Genomic DNA, 27,759 nt, shown 5'->3' on the forward strand with positions numbered 1-27,759 from the left:
AATGCAGATCACTAATTTATCTTGGAGTTTATACACAGTTCTGTGCATCCATGAGGTACGCATGTAATTATGTCTGTGTTTTTTGTTTCTCTTCTAGTTTGAATCTCAGCATCACCCCATTAGCCATGCGATTGCCTATCCACTGTGTTTGTGTAACCAAAGAATACAGCCACATTCTTGTAGGTTTAGAAGATGGCAAATTGATTGTGGTGGGTGTTGGCAAGCCAGCTGAGGTAAAACCTAGTATCATGGATTTAATTTCCAATACTATTGGGAATTCCTTTGGTTCTCCTTCATTCCAGCTGACTCAGAGGTCTCCGCTGTGGATAAACAAGTTCAAAAACAAATTTGATTTTTCAAAGGGCAGTAAGTGAGAACAGAGAATAAAGGTATTATTCAAGAGTGATGTTTATGTTTATATTATGACATAAATGGTAGCATACATTTGAAAGTTTCTGTGTACTGCTGTGTAAGAATAAGAAAATACTTTTATTCTAAAACTAGATTAAAGACCATTGTGGGTTTTCAGTACATAAAAATCTTTTATAAAAAATGACATATAGGCTCAAACAATAAGACTACCTAATTTAATTTTAACACATACCCAGCAGGACCATATCTTTCTTTAAAAGCATTATTTTTTATTTGAAACTACAAATACCCCCATATCAATGTGGTTATTCTTTTTTTTTTTTCTCTTTAATGTTTTTGTTTTTATTTATTTTTTTTCCCTTTTCTTTTATTATTCATATGTGCATACAAGGCTTGGTTCATTTCTCCCCCCTGCCCCCACCCCCTCCCTTACCACCCACTCCGCCCCCTCCCTCTCCCCCAAACCAATACCCAGCAGAAACTATTTTGCCCTTATTTCTAATTTTGTTGTAGAGAGAGTATAAGCAATAATAGGAAGGAACAAGGGTTTTTGCTGGTTGAAATAAGGATAGCTATACAGGGAGTTGACTCATCAATGTGCTTATTCTTAGTGAGTTTCCCCTAGCTGTAAACTTACTTGCTAGTGGTCTGTCAACTACTGAAGATTCATAAATAACTCATGTTCATTAGAAAACTTATGGCTATATTCTGAGTAATTTAGTTCTTTCAAGAAATTTATTACATAGAGTTAAATTAGTCATTATAAATTCTTTGGAGTCACCTTTGCTTTTAGTTTGTTTTTCAGTTAGGGTCTTAAACTAACTCTGCCCAGGCTGGCCTCAAACCACAATCCTACCTCCGCCTCCAATGTACCTGGAACTACAGGTATGCACCACCACGCCCAGCTTGGTTTTGAGATAGGAGCTCACTAACTTTTGCCTGGGCTGGCCTCAAACCATGATCCTTTTGTGTGCACCTCCTGAGTTGCTGGGATTATAGGCATTTACCCCCCTGTTTGGCCCTTCATACTTTTTTTTTTTTTTGGATACTATTTTTTTTTAAAGAGATCTTATTAAAGTGACTCCAACATTTAGTTTCAGTGTAACAATCCCCCAAATGATGTAAGAAACTCTGTATCTCAGTATTCCACTTACATTTAAAACATTTTAACCATGTTTCCATTTAACACTGAGTTTCTTAATTATTAAATTTCCTGATTCATGCCCAAGTGTCCCCTGCTCAGCAGGGCATGGTGGTACACATCTGAATCTCAGCACTGGCTAAGGCAGGAGGATCATGAGTTCAAAGCTAGCTTGGACAACATAGTGAGACCCTATTTCAAAAAACAAAAATAAATAAAATAAAAACTCTGCTCAAATTTTACTCTTTAAGTATCTTTTACTTTTTAAGGTTTGCCCAAGTGCCTTTTAAATTTGCCTACTCTCCCAGATAGGTAAGTTTTCTCAGTTTCTGGTCTCACTAAATTTTATTTTTATGAAATGACCCTTATTTGCATACATTTTCTTTTAAATATTGATTGGGGAAAACACCCAAACAGCTGCATTGTGTACAGCTAAACTAATCCCCAAATTAATGTTTTGTAGTATGGATCAAATAAGTTTGATAATTTCCCCTCATGAGATTTATGTAGTCTACAACACAGAGAATCCAAATCCAGGTTGTGAATAAAAATATTTTTACCTATTTTACATCTTTGGTTATATCAGCTAAATTATAGATCTACTTTAATCAATTGAATACTTAGAATCTTTCATAATTAAAATATTCCTTCTATAATGTGACAGTGTAGAATATGAAACTAGGTTGATATTTAATTATGAAGACATTTTTATTTCAAGATTTATTTTTATCAAAAACATCAAAATCTTAATGTATATTTTAAATAATTTTTTTATTTATATCAGATGGTAAGGTTTCGTAGTAGTTTAATAGAAATAACATTTTAGAAAATACATCTAGAAGCTGGGCACCAGTGGCTCACGCCTGTAATCCTAGCTACTCTGGAGGCAGAGATCAAGAGGATCACGGTTCAAAGCCAGCCTGGGCAAATAGTTCGCAAGTTCTATCTCGAAAAAAATCTATCACAAAAAAGGGCTGGTGGAGTGACTTAAGGTGTAGGTCCTGAGTCCAAACCCCGTACTGAATAAAAGAAAAATACATCTGGAAATGAAAGTGCAAAATAACCATCCAAAGCCATTTGTATCTTCATATGATGCATGTCTTTTACCACCCCAATAAATACACTTTGGAAAAGTTTTTAAAAGGTGGCAGAGGGCTGGGAGCCTGGCTTAAGTGATAGAGAGCCTGCCTAGCAAATGCAAGGCCCTCAGTTGAAACCCCAGTACTGCCAAAAAGCAAAACAAAACCCAAGCAAAAGGTGTCAAAGGAATAAGAATCACCATTAAAAAACAGATCATAGCTAGGCATGGTGGTACACACTTGTAATCCCAGCACTTGAAAAGCTGAGACAGTAGAATCAAGAGTTCAAGTCCAACCTAGGTGACAAAGCAACACCCTACCTCAAAAAAAAAAAAAAAAAAAAAAAAGATTGTACATTGGAAGTGATTACAACAATCATATTTTTTTTGCTAACTAAACCTATAAACACTTTGACTTTTATCCACTAATTTAACTAATGTTTAATATTTGTTATATGCTGGGAAAGGTGGCAAGTGGTACATACTTAATGGTGGACAGTATGTGATTCTTATCTTCAAAGGCCTTTTGCCATTCTTGATTTCTAAACCACTTTTAATTATGCTCATGTTAAATACTTTGTAATTTTTAGATCAAAAAAATGTTTTGAGGCAAAGTCTCACTAGCTCAAGCTGGACTTGAACTCTTACTACCATGCCCAGCTGAAAATATTTTTAATTACTTTCTTTCAATCAAAACATTATTTTTCTTCCTTCTTTTCCTTGTGTTTGGCATAATTAGTACTGCAGATACCAGAAAACATTTTCCCCATAATTATGTTTCCCTGGCTAGATGAAGTATAGTTTGAGAAACTTATTTTAATTAAGTGATACATATTTTTGTAAAAGGAGTCTGGTAATTTTGACATAAGTGGGACATTTTACTTTTAAATTTACAAATTGACATTAGACCTTTCTTAACTAAGACATAAAATCAGAAACCTTTATTATTAATCAAGAATCTTTAAAATGTTAATGATTATTTTAACAAAACCTATTTTTTCTGCATTCTTCAAAATCAGTGTCTTATAGATTGATTTTTATGTACCTTTTTTTTTTTCTTAACATCTATTCTTCATTTCTCTGGATTAAACAGATGCGTTCGGGTCAGCTTTCTCGAAAATTGTGGGGATCTAGCAAGAGACTCAGCCAGATTTCAGCTGGAGAAACTGAATATAATACTCAAGAGTCCAAGTGATCATTTCTTCCATCTTCTGTCATGGATAACTGAAACTGATTCATTACTCTGTCACTTTAGCCACATCTCTCCACTCTGAGGTCTTAAGGCTTTTATACCTAAAAGTAATTTAGAGATTACCACAATTTGATACGGTACATATAAAGATATAGGTTGTATAATAATCTGTTTTTCAAGTTTCTGATTAACATTAAGGAATCCAGTCTTATTAACCAATTCTTGGTCTATACTAAAATGGATTTAAGAAAATACATTTGATTCAATTTAGTGGACCATTCCTAAAGATCACAAAATCCAATTTTAAAACTTACAAAATGAAGAAATTAGGTTTAATTCACTAATTATTCTAAATAACAAAATTTAAGGCATTTCTAATAAAACAATATAGATAATGGGGCAGTTGAGAGATGTGGCCTTGCTTTCCTTCTTTAGATAATCATTTTCCTATTTCTGACTACCACATAAAAATACCAATTTACTAATGAAACTGGTGACTATAGGTAGTAATGTTAAAGGCACATGTTGCTGACTTGGATTTTCAAAAGTTCTAGGTGTACATAGTAATATTAAAATAAGAATATTGAAACTGATATATTGGTTCATTCCACTACTACTTAATATATTACTAATGAAAATTTACTGAGTTGACTTTGATAGTGGGTCCTTTTAAGTAGCATTTGTAGCACAATTTCTTGGCCTTTTCTTTGCTAAGCAGATACTGCATTTTACTCTGATAATTAAGAATTAGCAATAATACTCAAATATTCTACTTTTTAAAATCTAGCATAATTGTATGATTGATGAATGAATTGAAATGACATGCATAACTTAAAGTATTCATTTAGATAAAATATTTTTAAAGACATATTTCTGTCTCATGTTCTATAGAAGAGTGACAAATGTTATACTAGTTAAATGTTACTAAATGCTTTATTTAAGATTTTAAAGTGAAAGACTGGTTGATTTAATTTGGAGTTCAAAAAGATCCTTAAACCTAGTTCTTTTATAAGATCATCTTTTGAATTAGGTCAGAGAGCGTTTACAATTACCAGTGTTATTCACCGAGAGTCCACAGTCTTGGGGAAATTTAGGAATTGCTGAAGTTGTATAGAAATTCATATATTGAATGCATTTTCAGGAAAGAATGATTGTATGACTTTCTTAAAGTGATCTGTGAACAACAACCACCACAAAAGACTTTTTACAATAATATCTTCTTAGAATAATAATAATCTTTTTTATTCCACAAATCATGGGTTTCTTTTTACCTAGCTGTCTTCTCAGTTGAATGTTGGAGAAATTTCTCTTTACATTTTCCTTCTCCTGTTGACTACAGTATCCAGTGACCTTTTGTTTATACTCCTATGAATGAGTAAAAACAATTTAGAAAATAAAGGACTCTATTTAGGGAAATTTTTGAATAGTTTAATTTGTTTTGAGTCAGAACCAGTAAGTAATTACAGAATCATTTTCTCTGTAATAAATTAAAACCTTCTATTTTATTCAGGAAAAATAACTCTTTTGGGTTTATAACACTGAAATTAACTGCTGCAAAAATAGAACATATGTAAATATGAAAGTTTCCTTTACTGGAGACTTCAGAAATTTGTGTGGGGAAAGTCACCAAAGTCATTAGAGATAATTATGATATATGTGAAATTTATTGCTTCTATTAGTCTATTCTTTTTTTTTTTTTTTAACTCCACTCTAGTGCTCTACCCATGGTGCCATCAGGGCCATTTCATTCTTTATATTACTTTTTAAAGGAGATTTCAAGCCAGTGGAATCAATATGATTGATTTTCTTTTTTTGGTTTGAAACATTGATTTGGAAGAACTTTTTCTAAATCAAAATCTTGTAAATTTTTCTTTTGACTATTCAGAGATTTTTGACATAAAGAGCATTCCTTGTTTTTGAGGGTACTTAATACTGCATTTAGAATTTATTTTGGCTGCTTAAGAGTTATAAAACATTTGGATAATTGGAGAAACATTCCTAAATTTATTGTGCTTTATTGTTATGCTTCTTAGAGGAATTGAACAATCATTATTCATCTTATAAATAAGCTTTGTTCATATAACAGATATCTTACTACTGGATGTTGAAAGTAGTGGAATTATTTCTTATATTGCTTTTTCCAAAAAGTTTATTCAGATAAGCAATTATAGTGGAACTATTAGCTGAGTAATATATTCCTCATTTAAACATTATAGTCCACTGATTAAAAATCACTAGATAAAAATCACTGAGAAGATACACTTTTATGTATTATAGTGTATTTAAATGTTACCCATAGGATTATTGTATAATGGCAGAAATTACAAGTATGTTTAGAATGGAATAATAGCTGGGTATTTAGTCGATGAGTATAAGATTTCAACTTAGCTGTTATAAAGTCTGGTATTTTTGCAGAATTTTCTATCTGCTTTTGGTTCTTGACATTGGCAATGATGAAAGTAAAAATAAGATAATTTTACTTTTGGAAAATGAGATTGAGTAGGAAAACATAAAAACTATGTGCACTTAAAGAATAAAGAAGTTTTATTAAAAAATTTTACAACTCTCCCTAATCAGTATTGTGTCAATACTTAAGTAAAATTGGAGGAGAAAAGGAAAAATAGATCAGGATATGAAAGTCAGAAAAGTATGTAAAAATGAAAGTTGGACAGTTTGTTAAGTCTTCACCTGTTAAACTCGTTGTCAGCTATGAAGGAAGTTTCTGTTAATTTCCTTTATGTCACAGTATATGCTTTTATAGGAGAAAAATGCCAAGTATTCATTTTGTCTTCAGCAAAGAATACAAGAGAGGTTTCCATTTTTCCCTCTGTTAGAGGGCATATCAGAATTACTCATCAAAGAACAGATAATGAAAATGTTTTTATGCTTCTGAAAGGAAAGTTTGCCCTCAGAATTTAGATTTGAAGACTGAATCTTAACCTAAGATTTTTTTTATATTTTACTTAAATAGAAGTAGGCAAAGAAAATTAACCTGGGTATTAGATTTTTATTTAATGATGATAGAGACTTGGCATTTGCTTTTCATTATGTTTTATACCGTTTTTTACTAAAGAAAGCTTTTAAATTGAATTTTAAGAGGTTAGCTCCTTTTATATATTTATATTTATAAAATGAATACCATTGTCTTTACCACCTTTCCAATGAAAAGATGCAAATTCTTGGACTATATTAAATATAAATATAGTATTCAATATGCAGCTGATATGTTGGATGTATGTGCATGTATATGCAAAGTGTTGTCTCTTCAAATGCACTGTTAAATCTGTCTTCCATAAATAGGTCCCTAAACCTGTCTTTAGGATACAATTTTTGAGTGGGACATAAGAAAAGAAATGTATTGTTTTCACTTTCTAAATCTTAGTCTGTTTTCACTCTCTAGCCATTGCTTGTCCTAAGTGTTCCTCACATCAGTAGAAACTGTTCTTTCCTTGTAAGTGAGCAGTCTTAAACATTTTCTCAACAAATATCCATTCTCAATTTTCTTTTTGTCTAATTCATAGATGTATCGCATATACTCAGCACTTGCTTTGTTTCAAATGACTCTATCTAGGACATAGTTCTATAGTGTTTTCCTTATGGCATTGGGCAACAATATAATGTCACCAGTCTTCATTTCAGTAGTTTTAAAACTGTGGGCCACATTCCTCTTGTTTCTTCAATTTAAATGTAGCATTTTCTATGCCAGAGGTTCTTTTTCTTTCTTTCTTTCTTTCTTTCTTTCTTTCTTTCTTTCTTTCTTTCTTTCTTTCTCATTGTTCAGGATTAAACCCAGAGATTTGTGCATGATAGCCAAGCACTCTACTACTGAGGTATAGCCCCAGCCCAGACATTCTTAATTTGAGATTGCAGATCAGACTTGTCCATGGAGTTTGATAAATATATAATGCCTAACCACTACTTTGAACTTTCTAAATCTCTTAATTTGATATTCTTGACATTAAAAATTTATGTCTCGGGATTATTCTATATTATATTTTAAAATATTTCATACTATATAATTTATGTCCCTTACTTTTAGAAACTAGATCCAATTTTCACAAATTTATTTTAAAGAAGGCTTAATTATTATCCTGAGATACATTTTCTCTGAAACTTGCCAAGCAAATTATTATTAAAAGTTGTATTATTCTTACCATAAACTCTCTTCACACCTTTCATATTTGAAAATTATGACTAATATTTGCCTCCAAAAAGTGTGTATATTTTCTAATACTCTTATATAACTATCAGTGAATATTTTACAGACTGGAATTAGGTCATGTTTTTATAAAAGAATTAATAAAAAGTATGGGTAACAAGTGCTGAATTTAAAGCAGAATAGAATTCTCTTAATACAAAAGCATTGGATAAATTCTCCTAAGTACTTCTGATGGCTTTTATAGGTACAGCTTCTGTATGGAAATAATTTTAATTCTTCATAGGTGTTAGAGGGACTAGAGCATTAACATTTTAGAGATTGAGGCATGGGCTAGGGATATAGCTCAGTAGTAGACTGCTTACCTAGAATGCATGACTGATTCCCAATGCCAAAAAAGAAAATTAAGCTTATATTGGAAACAATTAAATTTTCTTTGTTAAAAAATAGAAGGCCATTCTGGGGCATAAGAGGTGATTTTAGTATTAAAAAACTATGTAAAAGTGGCTGTATTATTAGATACTTTTCTGATTATAGCAATACATCAGATGTACCTTCCTAAATTATCATCTCCCTGACACTTATCACTTGGGGATGATTTCTAAACCCATTGTGGAATTTGGGCCTATGAAGCTAATAGTTTTAGTGACAAGTGAAAGACACAAATTCAATGATAGTTATTTTTCTCTTAATGCTTATAATCTTATGAACTGAAAATTCAGAAGGAAAAGTAGAAAGTCACTAATCCAACATTTTTCCCATGCTACAGTTTTATGTTTCCTTGGAAATTTGTATTTTACAAATATAACCATAATAATAATAACATGATTTATCATTTAAAAAATTACTTACCTGGGCACAATGGTGCATGCTTACAGTTCCAACTACTCAGGAGACTGAGGTGAGAGGATCACTTGAGCCCCCAAGGAGTTTGAGACCAGCCTGGGCAATATAGCAAGACCCCATCTCATCTCAAAAAAAAAAAAAAAATTATTCATGTTGCAAAGTTGACTGTTAGTGAAGAAGTGTGTGTGTGTGTGTTTCAACTGATATAATAGTTGTCTCATTATTTAAATTTATGACTTTTTAGTATATAAAGTGATTGGCTGCTTATAATGCTATTACAAATACAGCATTGTAACATGAGACTAAGAAAAGTTAGGATTTATGTCAGATTGAAATTTTTTATTGATTAAAATATAAACTTAAAAAAATCTTATTCCAATTAGATCTTTTAAATTTTGATCTAGGTAGTATACTTCAACTTAAGATGTATTAAAAGTCAGAGTTTCTGGGCTGGGGATATAGCTCAGTGGTTTAGTGTTTGTCTCGCATGCATGAGGCCCTGAGTTCTATCCCCAGTACCACAAAAAAAAAGTCAGAGTTTCTCTGATACTAGTCAACTTTAACATGCTATTTTTGATCTTTCTTTTAGTAATATTTTCGCACATTATCTAAGCAATGTGTTTTACCATTTAGTAGGCTCAAATATGTAAATGCTTCTCTTGTATTTGGAAGGAGAAAACCTCTTATCTGTAATCTACATAATCACTTTGCTCTTCAGAATGCTAAAGTGGTTCTGGCAGAGATGCAGTGGTCATCAGATTTAATGAAAACATATTTCATCCTCTTAGTTCCTATATAGGGACTAAAGAAAATAACTTTCTTCCTTTGGAAATTTGATTGCTTTTCTTAGATAAATGTTTAATGACTTAGCTACAATAGTTTCCATATCCTTTCCAAAATTATACTCAGTTACAGTATATCTTGTTGTTAAAGATCTTTTATATTTGGGACCATTTTTTTCCTATTTAGCTTTATACCACTATCAAAGACTGATTCATAAACACCATCCCCAAACATTTTCTGTGGCAACTTCTTATTTTATAGTTAGTTTTACATAATAAAACTTTGTTAGGAAACCATGTGGTTGGTCTGTTCTATTCAGAAATGGTTAATGGATATAAGGCTTTCCTTCCCTCAGTGGTTTGTTTTTATAGAGTTGGAACAAAAATAACCAGACATCTGGCCTGCCATTTTCTGTCAGATTCATTGCTATAGCAAAGAATCCATTAAGGCAGCAAAATATCAGGTACATTTGATTAATCTCTTTGCCAGTTTCTGGAACCTAGACCAAGCAAGAGCATTTCAGTGTGGATAGGAGGTGACTGTATTAAATGCATGCCCACGCACATAGTTCAGTGGAGTTACATGAACAGTTCAGAATGACTGACCTTTAAAAAGTACTTGGAAAATGTGCTGCTACTTACATACTTTAGGAATTTGAAAAGTTGTGTATTTATCTTAAAATGTTCCTTTTCATTTTTTTCTACTGGAATTGACCACGAAAAAGATAATATTAAGCCTTATTTATATCTAATTATTGACTGCGCAAACTGTGACTCATTGGATATTTGTATGCCAAAAAAAAATTTTTAAGTTGAGCAGGTCTTAGACTTAATAAAGATATGTAAATAATTTTGATTATAATATTCTCATTATAACAAAGTTACTATTTGGTGCAATTCATTCTTTCCTTCCTCATCCTTCTAAATTTAAATATATAAGATGTATGTTTTGTTTTGTGATGTTTTTGAAAAATTCAATGTGTATATGAGCTAACGTTTGATTTGTTTCTGTATAGTATGATTGAAGATAATTGAAATGTGCACTTTTTTTAGCCTCTTGGAAATTTGTATTCTAGTAGTTGTTAAGAATGTACAGTTATTTTGTACATAATAAATTAGCTTTGTATATGACAGTGGGTTTGAATCAAAATAACTTAATATACTTTCTTCAGTTGATTTGTAATTCCCAATTTATAGAGTCTGATTAGAACTTACCCTTGACTAAATTCCCAGAATTGAATACAATATTTGTTAAAAAGAAAATTGACCACTGTTTCTTTCTCATATGAATAGAATTTCTCCTATAGCCCTATGTGCACAAGATAAATATTCTGTTAACCAGTTTTTGTCATACATGCCTTTCATTGCAAAGCCATCTCAAAAACATTGTTGCTTTATTTTTCTTAACAAAAGATCATATGTCATGAATCTCCATTTATAATTAATCAAAAATACATTGGGTTGGGGTTTTTTAACTTTTATTTCCTTTCAAAATTAAAATCTTTTATCCATCAACTTTTTTACTTCAATGCTGGAGGTCAAACACAGGGCCTTAAGCATGCTAGACAAGTGTTCTACCATTGAACTACACCCCCAGCCCTTATCCATCAACTTTCGACAATTAAATATTTACCTAACTCTTCTGTTTTTGCTAAGGTTAATGAACCTAATCCATATGAAGACATACTTAGACTCTAAATCAGGTTCATTTGTCTCTAAATCCAGAAGAACAGCACAACAGAAAATACATATTAACCTTGCCTACCACCAACTATTCACATTACTGAATATTACTGAAGACACTTAACTCGACTTACAAATTTTCTGCGTTAACTCCTCTGGCATGATTTTCCATCACTGGACAAAGTTAAGTTAGTTATAGGCTTAATTAAAACTACCTTGCTTTTTATGAAAACAGTTCCATAAAACTGTATCAGGCAAATATGTGTTTCACACAGTAATACTGGATCTTAAATTTTCTTGTCATATAATATCACATGATTCAATTCATGAGAATCTGAGATTAAACAATCTTTTTAAAATTTTTTGAGAGCTTTCTTTATTCCCCACTGAACTTAATAGAATGATTTTAATAGCCTATTCAGTTCTTATAAAGCTTTACCTTATTAGCATTTGGTATATTTTCTAAAGGTTTTAATTCAGGTATGTTTTAATTATAATTTTACAGACACTGAAAAAGTTAGGGAAAGGCTATATTAAAATTGTGAATTATTTATACTCTAGTAATACAAATTTTTTAAAAAAAGGCATTCTTACATTATTCAACTCTAATTTATATCCCAAAACCTTTAAAAACTCAGGGATTTCTGAAAGAAAATCAATGTGCTAATTCATTTGTACTCATGTGCCAATATGGTAATCAATGAGAAGAGTAAGGTTGATTCAGTTATTCAGCCTAGATCTATACTTTAAGAAGCTTTCTTATGTAAACTTTTTTCTTTTTTTCCAGTGCTGGGGATCAAACCCAGGGTCTCACACATGCTCATATGCCACTGAGCTACATCCCCAACCCTATTTAAGCATAGTTTTTTTGTTTTTGGGGGTTTTTTGGTCAGGATGTTATCAAGGTACATCCCAGAGGCATTTACAGATGAGAAAATAACAATTTAATTTGAAAACCTGAGGATATTGTCCAAAACATTGAAGAGCCAAGCATAATGGCATGTGCCTCTAATCTCGGCACTGTAGGAGAATCAGAGTTTAGACCACCCTGAGCTACCTAAGGAAACCCTGTTTCAAAAAATAAAACAGGTCTGTTGGAGTGGCTCAATTGGTAGAGCACCGGCCTGCCAAGCATGAGGCCCTGAGTTCAAACCCCAGTACCACCAAAAAAAAGGAAAAGGGTCAGGTGTGGTGGTATGTGCTTGTCATCTCACCTATATGAGGTGTAAGTCAGATTGAGATCCAGACCAGCCCACGCAAAAAATGAAAAGTAACTAGCAAAAAGGGCTGGGGACATAGCTTATGTGGCAGAGCACCTGCCTAGTGAGTGCAAGGACCTGAGTTTAAATCCCAGTACCACTAAAAAAAAAAAAACCAGTATTGGTGGCCTGAAAACTAACTTCATCAAATTTTACATGTGATAGGGGGTGTGCAGATCAGCTGAGACTTTGAGGTTTTTGAGGAAACAATCTACATTCAAACAGAAAAGTCACTTTAATATCACCAATTGTATTACAAACAGTTCACCCTCTGTGCTCTGTGGATGACTGTACTTTTGGTTTTCACATAAATGACATAATGACTAAATGAGTAGTAGTTATAGTACTACTGTCTTATTAATTAGAGCCATAGTGATAAAGATGAGTTTCAAATGCAGACTCTGTCAGGACATTACCTTAATTAACGTTTCATGGTTTAGAATCTCTATCTGATCCCATTAATATCTTAAAAGGGATCAGGCTTAGGAATGCCTATTGACATAAGTTCACGAGAGTGTGACATTATAAATTATAAGCACAAAACCCTACGTTCAAACCCCAGTTCCAAGACAAAAAAAGAATTATAGAGCTCCCATAATGTAGGCATAGTGGTAACATCATTGACATGTACATCAGTGGAAAAAGAAATTCTGTTACATATTCCCACAAATACATCATGAATCAGTTGTCTACAAAATAATCCAACGGGGAAAGGACTTTTTTTTTTTTGCTGTCATTTTGGTGGGACAGGTTTAAACTCAGGGCTTCATGTTTACAAAGCAGCTGCTGTACCACCTGAGCCACACTGCTAGCCTAGGAAAGAACATTCTTTTCAACATGGTGCAGGAACTGGTTATCCATATGGAAAATAATCTCTCTCACCTTCACCTTACAGATTAATTTGAATTATGGACCTAAATGTAAAATTTACAACTATAAACTTTGAGATGACAGCAGAAATACACTTTACATTCTTGAATCAAGTAACGAGTTTAGGAAAGCTGATTTTTCTATAATGAACCACATGCAAACCTGCTCTCTTTTGCTCTGGAAGGAGACATTATCTTTATTACAGTGGTAAGTAAGCAAACTTGTCTTCTATCCAGAGGCAGACATTTTTTTTTTTAATTTAGGGGTTCCTGCTTGCAAGGCAGGCACTTTTAAGTTTCCCAAAGTTACTGGGATGATAGTAAAAAACCACACCCAGGTTTTTTCTGCTGAGATGGGGTCTTGTGAGTTTTTTTTATCCAGGCTGTCCTAGAACCACGATCCTCCTGTTCTCAGCCTCCCAAGTAGCTAGGATTACAGGCTTGAGCTATCAGCTTGCTAGCCCAGAGGCAGACTTTACCTTCCAAGATTATCTGCTATACAAATATCCTTGAAAATACATGTCCAAAATAAAATGGCAGTTAATACCTTTCTCACAACAGACAACACTGCCATCATCAGCTAGATCTTCTCAAACCAGCAAAATTTAAAGACCAGAGGACACAGGCAAGCTATTTTTTGTTTTGGTAGCACTAGAGTTTGAACTCACAGCCTTGTGCCTGCTAGGCAAGCGTTCTGCCACTTGAGCCACACCTCAAGCCCTTTTTACTTTTTACTTTATTTTTAGATAGTCTCTCTCTTACCCTGGGCCAGTCTGGGATATCATTCCTCCTACCCATGCCTCCCTTGCAGCTGGGGTTACAATACATATCACCATGCACAGCATATTTGTTAAGATGGAGTGTCACTAACTTTTTGCTCAGGCTGGCCTCAAACCACAATCCTCTCAATCTGCCTCCTGATTAATTGGGATTACAGGTTTGAGCCTTCACACCTACCATGACACAGGCAAGCTGTGTGAGCAAATAGCCTGGATTTCCATAGGTCCACCACTGCTGCACTACTATATACTGAGGTTGTGTAGCTGATCCTGTGTGGTCAGTTGGAGGAGGAGACAAAGTTCAGTAAAGCCAAAAATGAGTAGCAGCCTTACTTATTGGTAGTATTGAAATATGGTGGCAAGGGAAAACTATCTCGTTGGACAGTAGTGTTGCACCTTGTCATTTGCTTGTGTGGAAAGAGAAGAAACTTAAGGTTAGAATATATATACATAATCATATGTAGTGATGAATGGCCTAGCGTGCTAGTTGGAGTCACAAATGAAGTAAGATTTCAAGGTTGGGGACAAGGATCTCTGTGATAGAGGCATATGTACATGGATATGTGGAAGTGTGAAAACCTTTATGTCACGTATTAACGCCCACCATAGAACACTCACCATGAAAAAAGCCCTAAACAACTAAATGAAACAAAATAACCAATTCTCACCAATGTGGCCACTCCAATAGCCACAGTGGCAGAGATGGAGGCTTATATATGGGCCCAACTGCATGAGTTCTCACCAAGGCTCACCTAGCTATTGCCACTACCAAATGTCCAGCCTACCAGTGGCAAAGGTCAATGCTTAGTCCCAATAGAACATCATTCCTCAAAAAGACCAGTGGGTCACTTGCTGGCAAGTTGGCTATTTTGAGCCCCTTCCATCCTATAAGGGCTAGGAGATCATTCACAGAGGATCAGATATAGTACAAGTATGGCTTGCCTTTTCTACCTACATGGCCTGTCCACACTGTTATCTGAGGGCTGAGGAAGATTTGATTTACTGGCAAGGGATCTTACATAATGTCACCTCAGTCAAAAGGATTCACTTTACTATAGATAGGTGCCAGAGAACAGTGAATAAGATTCACTGTTCGTGTCACATATATCAGTCCCAGTCACTATCCTGAATGGTGTGATGTTGAACAGCTTGAATGGAGGCAGTACTCCCTGCTGATGAGGGGCTGGCAATAAGAAGTCCTTAAACCCTTGTAGACTTACTATTCTCATGTAATCCAATACCTTTATATGGTGCTATGACTCCAATTAGAGTAATGCATGGGTCTGGGACTCAAGGAGTGGAAGCAGAAGTAGACCCTCTGATTTTACTCTCAATGACCCATGAGAAACACTGTGCTTTCCTTTCTTCCCAATTCTGGGCTCTGTGGGATTATAGTTCCTAACCCCCAAGGGGACACTCTTACACCAGAGGACACAGCAAGAGTCTCATTGAATTTTAAGATGTGGGCACTTTGGTTTCTCTTTGTTCTGAGAACAGCAGGCAAGGAGTCACCATCTTGCTAGGGATAATTGCTCCAGATGGTTCAGAAGAGATAGGACTGTTATTAACAAAATGGGGACAGGGAGGAAGCTATGTAGAACACAGCTGAGTTTTTTGGGAACTTCTTGCCACTCCTTTGTCTAATTGTGACAGCATGGATAGATAGATAAACTACAAGCTGAGAAGCAACTCTTACCAAAAACTCAGGCAGTTTAGAATACCTCTCTCCTTTTCCAGGACTAACCACCAGGCAAAACCCAAGACTTGGCACCTAAATTAAGGGAATCAAGAATGGATGGATAACCCAGGTATAGGAGCATATACATGTAATCCAGTACTCAGGAGACTGGGACAGAAGAATTTCAAGTTCAAGGCCAGCCTGGGCTACATAATGACCCAGTATCATACAAAACAAAACAAAGGATAGAGAAAAAGGAAGATTATGAACATCAATTGTGGATTGAGCCACAATTGATGTTCATTAATTTAATTTCCCCTTGCGAGCTTCCCCTCAGGAAGAGAAGCCAGGTTATTGAGCAAGGTGAGTGCACAAAGGCCCCCACAAGGCAGTTCTCCTTGGTAATTCTCACTACTTACCTCACCACTAGGTTGGCCAAGACACTGTAAGTCCTGCATCACAGCAGTAACTCCCTCTCTGCCCAATCCTTCCTTCATGCATATTCATGTATAATAAATACATTGCATACCCTAACTGTCATCTCAGAATTTTCTGGTACAATTTACAACAATGCCACACCACTGGACTCATGCAAACTTTACCAATGCAGCAGCAACTTAAAATTTTTTGACCATACATGTGTTATTTCACTAGAAATTTTCTACATTATATTCACCAGACCTTAATAGTATGATGTCATCAAAATAGTAGACTTGCAAAATGTTATTGCTTATTATATAGAATATAATAAGCAAGTTAGAAGCTGTATCTTTTTATATCCCAAGGAGAACTGTCATAGCCCTTGAGTAAAATACTGAAAGTGTAAGGCTGACTGTACCACCACATCTGAATGTTCTTATTTATTGAAGAGGAAAAAGTCCAGGATAATGACTGTGTACCAGTGGCTTTCTTGATTTACTTCAGAAAAGATACCATATCTGGAATAGAAATTAAGATTTGCATCACAGAACATTAGTGATTTGCATCCACCAAACAAGCAAGTAAGAAGGGAGATAAGATACACCACATAGGTCAGGACCCCAGCAGGAAACAAATGGCGTTCTAACACTGGAAAATTTTAGGAGAGTTTATCAAAGAGACTTATTTTCAAAGATGTGGGAAACCACAAATTTGCAGTACTACAGAACTAGCAACAAATGTAGGTGTGACCACTCCTAGGCCAGACGTGACAAGAGGCAGAGCTCCAATTCCTAGGGGAGGTGTAATGTGGAGACAGGAGCTGGCGCCAGTTGACAATGGACCTGACACAGCATGAATACCAATGAATAAATATCTGACTTCCACTCATTCTCTTTATTTTCTGCCACTATCTCCCATCAGCCAAACCCAACCAGAAGTCAGAATGTGTTTTTCATTTATTTTATGTGGACAGTACCACCCTTAAACCAGGGCAAGATCAGCCTCTTCCCTGGGTTTCATGCTTCAGAGATGCCCAAATATCACAAATCAGAAAAGGATGATTATTATTAAACAACACATGGGCAACCCTGTCAGTCAGGATTTGGTGGTCAGTGTTTACACAAAATTAAACTTTTCATACGCTCTCTCGGAGCTAAAGCTGATCAGGCTCCAGGCAAATAGTTCTTCACATGTCACAACCTATATGTCTGAAATGAAACGCTCCATCTAAATGTTAGAAAGGCTCATAGGTTGTACTGATGTGAGCTGAGAAAAGGATACTATGAAAGAGTAGAAAGTTTTGAGGAAAAACAGATAAATTGTCAAATCTTTGTTATCAGAGAGCACAAATAGAACAGATTCTTGTTTATTGAAAGATCATTTCACAGTAGTGGTGAGCTTCCATTTTCTTCTTAAGAGTCCCAAATGGTGACCTGGGAAGTACTTGAGAATTAGTGGACACAGTGGATGCAACTGACAACTTAGGAACACTTTGCAATATTTAATTAGTCCTTTAAAAGCACGCATATGTAAATCTAGACATTACCCTGTGTGGCACCAATTGTTTACATGACTATGGATCTAGCCACTACTTTAAGAGATAACACATAAATGAATGAGAATAGCTGTCTTTATAAAGCTCTATTTACAAAAGCAGGTGCAGCCCACAATCCTTAGTTTGCAGACCCCCACAAAACAGTATGCCAAGATATTTATGGCACCAAACTGGAATTTGTAGGCAAATATTGAATCCAGGCTTCAATGAACCAAACAAGCATATTCAGATGCTCAGGCTAACATAATTTGCTTTGCAAACCCTAGGGAAAATGAAGCCATATAAACAGATTTGGCCTTTACCAGTCTATATATTTTCTTTTCCTTAAAGAGATAATCTTAGAATCCATTCTTTTTTTTTTTTTATTCATATGTGCATACAAGGCTTGGGTCATTTCTCCCCCCTACCCCCACCCCTAGAATCCATTCCTATTCAAGTTTCCCATGTTAGGACCCGGAATCCTATTCCCCCGAGAGACAGAGAGCCAGGCGTGAATGCAATCTACAAAGCAGAGTTTATTGGGCTGGCTAGCCAGGGTCGAGCTCCCACACGGACACGCAGGACCGGTTAGGAAAAACACGACCCTGAGCCTCTTTAGGGGAAATCTTATATAGACCGCGGTGGCGTGCATATTTTCGTTATCAACATTGGGCAAGCAGGCAGAGCACATCTTGCGCGTACCTCACATCTTGCACGTACTTCACATCTTGCATGTACCCCCCGCTTACATTCCCTACATTCTATATGCCCTAACTGAGCCCTGCCGCATTGCTTATCTACATGGGGTGTTTGGTACTGGTTTCTCCAACAGGGGGGTTGGGGCCCACTGAGACCTCCTATTCCTTTCATTCCCCCCTTTTCTTACGGCCTAAATTGAGGAATCATTCTCAAGGGGATGAAGAGCCTGATATTGTTGGCGGAGGACCAGAAGTTGGATAGTATTAATTCGACTTTTGACAAAAGTCATAAGTCGGTTTAGAATCCAGGGTCCTATGGTAACAAGTAATAGGATGATTATTATTGGCCCTGCCAATGCAGATAAAAGGGTAGCCAACCATGGGGACTGGTTAAACCAAGACTCGAACCAGCTTTCCCCGGCCTCTTTTTCTCGTTTTCTTTGTTTCAGGCTCTTTCGAAGTTTAGACATGGAGTCACGAACAACTCCGGTATGGTCAGCGTAAAAACAACATTCTTCCCCTAGAGCAACACATAGTCCCCCCTTTTGGAGGAACAACAAGTCCAGACCTCGTCGGTTTTGAAGTACTACCTCAGACAGGGAAGTGAGGGATTTTTCTAGGTGGCTAATGGAGGTTTCTATTCTCTCTATATCTTCGTCTATGGCTGCACGCAGCGAAGACATCCCTTTCTACTGGGTGGCCAAAGAAGCTATGCCGGTTCCTGCTCCCGCTAACCCTAGGCTGAGTAGGGTAGCAATAGTTACTGTGGAAATAGGTTCTCTCTTTTTCCTTTTTTCAACCATTTTTGTATTCTAGTATGAATATAGACTCTCTTCCGAATGATAGAGGATGCGGGGCAGCACAGTCACTATAACACAGAATTCTTTAGAGCTGTTAAACACCTTAGTTGATAGGCACGGGGTGAGTCCAGACCGCGAGCATAGCCACCACCCATTGTCCTTTGGAATTACCCATTTAATAGCATTTTCCCAGGTAGAACTGGCGTTAATAACAGTACATAAGTCCCGTCTGTTCTTTGGCACTTTTCCTAAGCAGGTTCCTTGGCCGCTTACCTGCTGTATGGTCAGACCTCTCTTACGGTCTCCCCAGGAACATTGAGTAGGGTTTTCCTCAGATGAGGTATCGTGAGTGGTGTTTAGCCCTATTGCCTCATAGAATGGGGGCCTCACATCATAACATAACCAACAGGAGTTAGTCATGTTAGGGTTGGTGTGGTTTAACGTCAGGAAGGCAGCACCCACTAGCTCCCAGAGGGGGTCTTTAGATGCGGTCATGAGACTGGGCCTCACCAGGGGAGGGCTGGTTTCTGATGGTCTTGGAGTTGTAACATTAGCCCGGGCTATGGTTGAGGGAAGGTGATGAGCTGTGGAAGGTCGGGGAGGTGGCTTTACATAGGGTGGCCTAAGTACCTTATTAGGGCCTATTGTTAGAGTAGAGACTGGTTGTCGCACACGCCGCAAAGTAAAAAGGGCTCCTGGATGATTTGTTTTGTAGAGTCTGACTCCCCAGGATTTACCCAATTCCCAATTCATTGCCTTTTTTCCTAAATCAGTGAAATTTATCATAATGGGATTACAATTGGGGGGAGTTGGGCATCCCTTATTTATAGGTCTAGGTTGGTGGTATGTAATGCCAGATTGAGAGACTCTACTTAATTGAATAAGGTCCCCCTGTTTGGGGGGTGGCCACCATATATCCCCTGAGCTCTCACAACCCCATGACTTACAATAATAGTCTGCGATTCCTCCACATTTTTTTCTGTGGTTGGGTTGGGGAGCGGGGCAGACATAGAAGTAACTTTGGCGCAAATCCCATTGTCCCCTGCCAGTGAATAAGGCCCTTAAGTCAAAGTATAATTCTGGGAACCAGGTGCTGGGAGGGGTCACCTTGGAGGTCTGGTTAAGAATGTCTCCTGTGGATACATCTACAATCATCCAGGTCAGGTTTTAGGTTGATGTGGATTTGTATGCCCCCAGCAAGTGGTGGACAGGGTTAGAAAAAGGAATAAAGTTACCGAGGTCCAGTATGAAGTTTGAGTTTGAAAAAATTTTCCTTGTGGTGGGACACCCTTCTTGTTGGCAGGAAGCCTTTCTTCATAGCTACCGGATCTGCCGGTCTGATGTGGGTGTAGTGGACCCAGGTGATAATCCCATTCTAGGAGGGCTGCGGAGCATCTGGAGTGTTCTCGTTTTTCGGAGCATCCCGTATCAGCCGGAGCTTGAGTGGGTTTGTTGGATGCTTCCGTGCAGACCAATTTTCCTGTTTTTTCTCCGGAGGGTGAGCCCGTCTTACATGGGAATGGTGTACCCATGCTGCAATCCCGTCGACCTTGAGGGCGGTAGGGGTAGTAAACAGTACAACATAAGGTCCTTTCCATCTAGGCTCTAGGGTTTTGGACTGATGTCTTTTAACCCATACCATATCCCCCAGGACTATGCCATGCTCCGTGTTCGGGGTCCTCTCTGCAGTATGGTACGCTTGAATTAGGGGCCATATTTGTTGTTGTACTTTAGCTAAAGCCTGTAGAGTAACACGATAATTTGGGGCCAGATCACCTAGTCTCGGGCTTAAGGTCCTCTGAATGATGGGGGGTGGAGCCCCATACAGGATCTCAAAGGGAGTTAGCCCGTGGACATATGGAGAGTTCCGGACCCGGAAGATGGCCAAGGGAAGGAGCGTCACCCAATCACCGCCAGTCTCCAGGGCCAATTTGGCTAAGGTCTCCTTTAGTGTCCTATTCATCCTTTCTACTTGCCCTGAGCTCTGGGGGTTATATTCGCAATGTAGCTTCCAATTGGCCCCCATAGTCTGGGCTAGTCCCTGCAGGACTTTACTAACAAAAGCCGGACCGTTATCTGACCCAATTGCCTCGGGCACCCCATAACTGGGTATGATTTCCTCTAGCAAAGCCTTTGCCACTACCTGACTCGTCTCCTTCTTTGTAGGAAAAGCCTCCACCCAGCCTGAAAAGGTATCTATGAATACCAGCAAATATTTGTACCCAAACTTTCCCGGTTTTACCTCAGTAAAATCCACTTCCCAACTTCTTCCCGGAGCCCTCCCCCATTCCCAAGTACCTGTATGGTGCCCCTCCCTTCGTCCTGGTTTCATGATTGTGCAGCTGGCACAATCTTCCACAATTTGGCGGACTGCTATGGTCTGGTTTGGAAATCGGAGCTGCGCAGATGTCAACAAGTCTAGTAATTTTCTCCGCCCCAAATGGGTGGACTTATGTAAGTTAGCCAACAGGAATCGTCCGAGTTTTTCAGGCAGAATTAACTTGCCTTCCAAGTCACTTTTCCATCCGTCTTCCCCTTCTCCAAAGGGGGAGTGGGCTCTCATCCAAGTGAAATCCTCTGTGGAGTATTCTGGTCGGGGGGGTAGCGGAGGGAGCTCTGGGACCGGCACGTCTATCGCCGCAACCGTGGAAGGTTGCCCTGTCTCCATGGGAGGACTCACCATTGCTACTCTCTTTGCTTCTTGATCTGCTCTGTTGTTACCAACAGCTTCCGGCGTCTTGGCAGACTGGTGGCCTGGGACATACATCACTGCCACTGCCTTCGGTTTTTCCACTGCCATTAATAGACGCTGGACTTCGGCTAGGTTCTTTAGATGTTTTCCTTCTGCTGTGCGGAATCCTCTTTCGCGATAGATGGCCCCGTGGACATGGATGGTACCGAAAGCATAGCGGCTATCGGTGTAGATATTGACTCGCTTTCCTTTTGCCCTCTCCAGGGCCTCTGCCAAGGCAATTAATTCCACTTTTTGGGCTGATGTTCCGGGTGGGAGGGCGCTGCTCCATACCGTATTTCCTTTTTGGTCGACTACAGCTGCCCCTGCCCTTCGGGCTCCATCTTGGAAAAAACTGCTTCCATCCGTGTACCAGTTTAATTTGCAGCCGGACAGGGGGGTATCCTTTAGGTCAGCCCGTACCTGTGTAACTTCGGAGAGGAATTCTTTGCAGTTATGGACAGGTGTCTGCAGTTCCGGGTTAGGCAACAAGGTGGCAGGGTTCAGGATTACAGGATCTGTGAATGTGATCCGAGGGGAATCCAACAAGAGCCCCTGGTAGTGGGTGAGCCTGGCATTCGTCATCCATTTCCCAGGGGGTTGTTTAAGGATTCCCTCCACCGGGTGAGGGGCCGTTACCCAGAGGGCCTGTCCAAAGGTTAGTTTATCGGCTTCTCTCACCAGCACGGCAATGGCCGCTATGATGCGGAGGCAGGGGGGCCATCCTGCCGCTACTGCGTCTAATTTCTTGGAAAAGTATGCCACTGGTCTCTTCCAGGGACCTAGCTTTTGGGTCAAGACTCCTTTGGCTACCCCCTTTTTCTCATCTACAAACAGAGTGAATGGTCTTGTAGGATCTGGCAAGGCTAAGGCAGGGGCCTGCAAAAGAGCGTCTTTTAGCTGATCAAAGGCCTGTTGTTCTCTCTCTCCCCAACTCCAATCTGGAGCTTCTTTGGTGGCCTCATATAGGGGTCTGGCTATTTCCGCAAATCCTGGAATCCAGAGTCTACAGAACCCCGCGGAGCCCAGGAATTCTCTCACCCCCCTAGTGGATGTCGGGGATGGGATAGCCAGAATAGTCTGTTTCATGGCATCAGTCAGCCATCTTGCCCCATCTGCAATCCGATAACCCAAATATGTCACTGACCTTTTACAGATGTGAGTTTTCTTGGCACTTGCCCGATACCCCAGCTCACCTAATTCCGTTAGCAGGTGTTCAGTAGCCTTGATGCACTCCTCTCGGGTTTCTGCCGCTAACAGTAAGTCATCAACATACTGTAATAGAGTGACTCGTGGGTGGCTCTGACGAAAAGGTTCCAGGTCCTGGCTCAGGGCCTCATTAAACAGGGTGGGAGAGTTTTTAAATCCTTACGGCAGTCTGGTCCAAGTGAGCTGTCCGGATTGGCCCCCATCTTCTTGCCATTTGAAAGCAAATAGCGGCTGACTAATTTCTGACAATGGAATGCTGAAGAAAGCATCTTTCAAATCAAGGGTTGTATACCATACTTGCGAGGGGGGTAGGTGGCTGAGCAAGGTATAGGGATTCGGAACGGTGGGATGAATGTCCTCCGTCCGCTCGTTTACCTTTCGTAGGTCTTGCACAGGCCTATAGTCCCCGCTTCCCGGCTTTCAGACGGGGAGCAGAGGAGTATTCCAGGCAGACTGACAAGCCCGCAGTACTCCTTCCTTTATTAGCCTGTGGATATGAGGGGCTATGCCTCTTCGGGCCTCCTCAGGCATAGGATACTGTTTCACCCGAATGGGAAGAGCGGAAGCCTTCAATTGTATAACTACGGGCGGGAGGTGATTGGCGAGACCGGTTCCCGCAGTCTCTGCCCAGGCCGTGGGAAATCTTTTTACCCAATGAGTCATGTCCCCTCCTGGTTCCTGTTGACTCTCAAACAGACGATGCTCGTCAGCCAATGATAGGGACAAGACATGAATTGGGCTCCCTTCTCGATCAGTCACAATTATTCCATCTGGTTCAAAATGGATATGGGCCCCTATTTTGGTGAGTAGGTCCCGTCCGAGCAGGGGAGCGGGGCTCTCAGGGACAACCAGGAAGGAGTGTGTGACCTGGTGTTTTCCTAAGTTCACCTTTCTTTTGGTAGTCCATGTACATAACTGCGTACCGGTGGCCCCCTGAACAACACTTGTTCGTGCCTTGTTCAAAGGTCCATGTGCCTTGTTTAAAACCGAATACTGGGCGCCGGTATCCACCATGAACCCCATCGGCTTCCCCTCCACATGTATTGTTACCCAGGACTCGGGGAGGGGGTCCGAGCCCCGTCTCCTTCAGTCCTCTTCTCCGGCTAGGAGGACTCTGGCCTGCTCTACTGCTCGTTCCCTTTCCCTGTTTTCCCCCGGTCTCCTTCCAAACCCTCTTCTTCCCTTTAACTTAGGACATTCTCTCTTCCAATGCCCAGTTTCCTTACAGTAAAAACAGTGTTCCTTATCCGGGGTCCTGGCGTGGCCCCCTCCCCTGGGTTGGTCCCGGACACCCGCTAGGAAAATACGGGCTATCTCTCTGTTGCTTTCGGTTTTCCTTAGCCTGGAACTCCCGGTCCTCCTTTCTCAATTTCTCCTGGGCCTCCCTGTCTTCCTTTCTCTGTCTTTCCTCCCTTTCTTCTGGAGTTTCCCTAGCGGTAAAGACCTTTTCCGCTACCTGTAGCATTTCCCTTATAGTCATCTCCCCTAAGTTTTCCTGTTTATTGAGTTTTCTCCTAATGTCTGGAGCTGCCTGATTAATGAATGAGAGTACCACAGCAGACCAGTGGAGGTCCGCCTCAGGGTCAATAGGGGTGTACTGACGGTATGCCTCATAGAGGCGCTCTAAGAAACCGGCCGGGCTTTCGTTTTCCCTTTGAACGACTGCTTTCACTTTTGCAAAATTGGTGGGCCTTCTAGCGGCCGCTCGGAGACCGGCCATAAGAGTCTGGCGGTAGATCCGAAGACGCTCCCTACCTTCTGCGGTCCCGAAATCCCAATCAGGGCGGCGTAGGGGAAAAGCCTCGTCTATGGCCGGTTGGAGAGTTGTGGGTCTCCCATTATCCCCCAAGACGTTCTTCCTTGCTTCGTTGAGGATGCGCTCTCGTTCCTCCGTCGTAAAAAGAGTATTGAGCAGCTGATGACAGTCATCCCAAGTGGGACGGTGTGTATGCATGATGGACTCCAAGAGATCTATGAGACACTTGGGGTCTTCAGAAAAGGGCGGGTTCTGCGTCCTCCAGTTATATAGATCACTGGAGGAGAAGGGCCAGTACTGAAACTGTTGCCCTCCTCCCGGTCCCCCTTGGCCCACCATCCGGACTGGAAGTGTAGGGACAGTTTCCTCCCCCTGTGTTGATGAGGGGGGCCCGTCTTCCCCTTCCCTTTCCCGGATCCCTCGGGGGCGAAGTCTTCGACCCATTCCTCCTCCTGCTGCCAGTCCTGTTGAGGAGGATGAGGAAATTTCCTCCTCCGGGGCACTGGCTTGGCTAGGGGGAGTCATATATGGAGGCGGCCGATCTTCCTCTGCCCCTGCGAGGGATGGGTAAAGGGGGGAACTCTCTGGTAAGACCGGAGATGGTGAAGGAGATGCCCTAATTTGAGGACCGGTCAAGGTGGGAAGAGGAAGTTTTTCCTCCTCCTTTATGACCAAGGCGGGTGTGACTGGGGTTTTAGCCCCGAGGGCTGAACTGGAGGGGTGGGTCAGAAAAACTGTTAACCAAGGGGGAGGGTTCCTCACCAGATCCTCCCAAACCAAAATGTAAGGAACTTGGTCTGGATGGCCTCGATTGTCTGGCTGAAAAATGACTGCTTTAACCTTAGTGATCATGTCTAGGGAGAGGGAACCTTGAATGGGCCACCCGACTCCAAAGGTGGGCCACTCTGTAGAACAAAAGGTGTCAAACTTACCTTTCTTGATGACCAGACCCGCATTTAAGGCCCTTTCTTTAACTTCTGAAAAGTGAGAAAGGATCAAAGACTTTGGGGTTGTTTGTCCCTGTCCCATTGTGGAAGGAGAATCAAACACCAAGAGAGAGAGAACAAAAAGGGTGAAGACAACAATAATTCCACACACACAAAACACTCTCCAGCACTCGCTCGGACCGGTCCTTCTCTCACACTGGTGCGCACCCCATTCAACCTCCTCACTGTCCAACTGGGATATCAGGCCGAAAGGCGTCCACTTGACGGGTGGTCGGTCGACTAGTTCAATTAGTTCTTCACCTGGCGCCAGGGTTCCTAAAATGCTCGAGCCCAAATGAGAGGAAAGCCTCTCCCAATAGGACCCTGTGGTCCTCTTTGCGAGATTCCCAGAATGAATCTCCCTGGGGATTGGCCAAATCCCCGCCGCGGCCCAAATGGAACACTCAAGTTCCTCCAAATGAGGGTCTGGGATCCCCTCCCAATGCCTAGGACTTGAGATCGCCCCTGCTTTCTCGCAGGCAGTTTCTGTCTCTCGAGAAAATAAAATCTCGGTGGGACCTCCAAATGTTAGGACCCGGAATCCTATTCCCCCGAGAGACAGAGAGCCAGGCGTGAATGCAATCTACAAAGCAGAGTTTATTGGGCTGGCTAGCCAGGGTCGAGCTCCCACACAGACACGCAGGACCGGTTAGGAAAAACACGACCCTGAGCCTCTTTAGGGGAAATCTTATATAGACCGCGGTGGCGTGCATATTTTCGTTATCAACATTGGGCAAGCAGGCAGAGCACATCTTGCGCGTACCTCACATCTTGCACGTACTTCACATCTTGCATGTACCCCCCGCTCACATTCCCCACATTCTATATGCCCTAACTGAGCCCTGCCGCATTGCTTATCTTATCTACATGGGGTGTTTGGTACTGGTTTCTCCAACAAGGGGGTTGGGGCCCGCTGAGACCTCCTATTCCTTTCACCCAGATTCCCTCTGAAACAAATTAGCAAGACTGTACTTACTGCTCCTTTTATGTGTTCTGAAGGCCAGGCATGGTAGGTTCAGGATTCTAAAACAATAACAGAACCAGCTAAATGTCTTCTGGTTTTCATTATCACTATGAGTTGATAGACAATGTCAGTGATAAATTACTCCACCCTGTTACTTTCCATTACCTGTCTCCTTTCTCTGGCAGTGCCACTGTTATGTGATATTTCCTCTAGGAACCAAACTGGCAATTCTGTTCCTTGACATAGGTTCAACCCTCTTTATTGGCCTGGAGCTAAAAGGAAATGGGAGCTCTTCTTCAGGATAACAGCCATTCCCTTGTGATATAACTGACCCAAGAGAAGTTTCTGAAAGACATTTTTTGTGAGAGAAGTTAGTTCCCCTAGACAGGGGAGGTTCAAAGGCTCTTGGAATTTCAACACTGCCCTTCTCTGACTGTGTTAGTTACTTTTTGTCTCTGTGACAAAAAATACCTACGAGAACAACTTAAGGGAAAGGGATTTATTTTGGCTCAGGGTTTCAGAAGTTTCAGTCCATGGTTCTTGGCTACATTGCCCATGGTGAGACAGAACATCATGGCGGTAGGAGTGTGTGGTAGAGGAGAGCTGTTCACCTCATGGCACACAGGAAGCAGACAGACAGGAAGTACATTGCCAATAGAATTTGCCTTATGCTTAATACTTTAACAAATTCTGTAATATATTTATGTTTTTGATCCATTGTGTAACAATAAAATTATAATGCTATTTTGATCATGGAGATTTTTTTTTTCCGCAGTGCTGGGATTGAACCCAGGGCCTTGCACACACTAGTCAAGTGCTTTACTAC

At 39.8% G+C, this 27,759-nt stretch overlaps 1 protein-coding gene across 14 annotated transcripts in view; it reads left to right on the forward strand.

Moving 5' to 3' along the window:
* The window catches only part of Nbeal1 (neurobeachin like 1), a 205,019-nt gene extending 193,408 nt beyond the window's left edge, over positions 1 to 11,611 (forward strand). For 11 of the 14 annotated variants that reach the window (XM_074071453.1, XM_074071448.1, XM_074071459.1 and 8 more), the window contains one exon: positions 98 to 11,611. In XM_074071453.1, coding sequence (XP_073927554.1) covers positions 98 to 374 — 277 coding nt within the window. In that variant the 3' untranslated portion in view covers positions 375 to 11,611. The remainder of the gene's footprint in view (positions 1 to 97) is intronic. The other 3 variants (XM_074071455.1, XM_074071456.1, XM_074071458.1) reach the window with 1 other exon arrangement.
* Positions 11,612 to 27,759: the final 16,148 nt, after the last annotated feature.

This window comes from Castor canadensis, chromosome 4, assembly GCF_047511655.1.
Source record: "Castor canadensis chromosome 4, mCasCan1.hap1v2, whole genome shotgun sequence".
NCBI classification, from domain to species: Eukaryota; Metazoa; Chordata; class Mammalia; order Rodentia; family Castoridae; genus Castor; species Castor canadensis.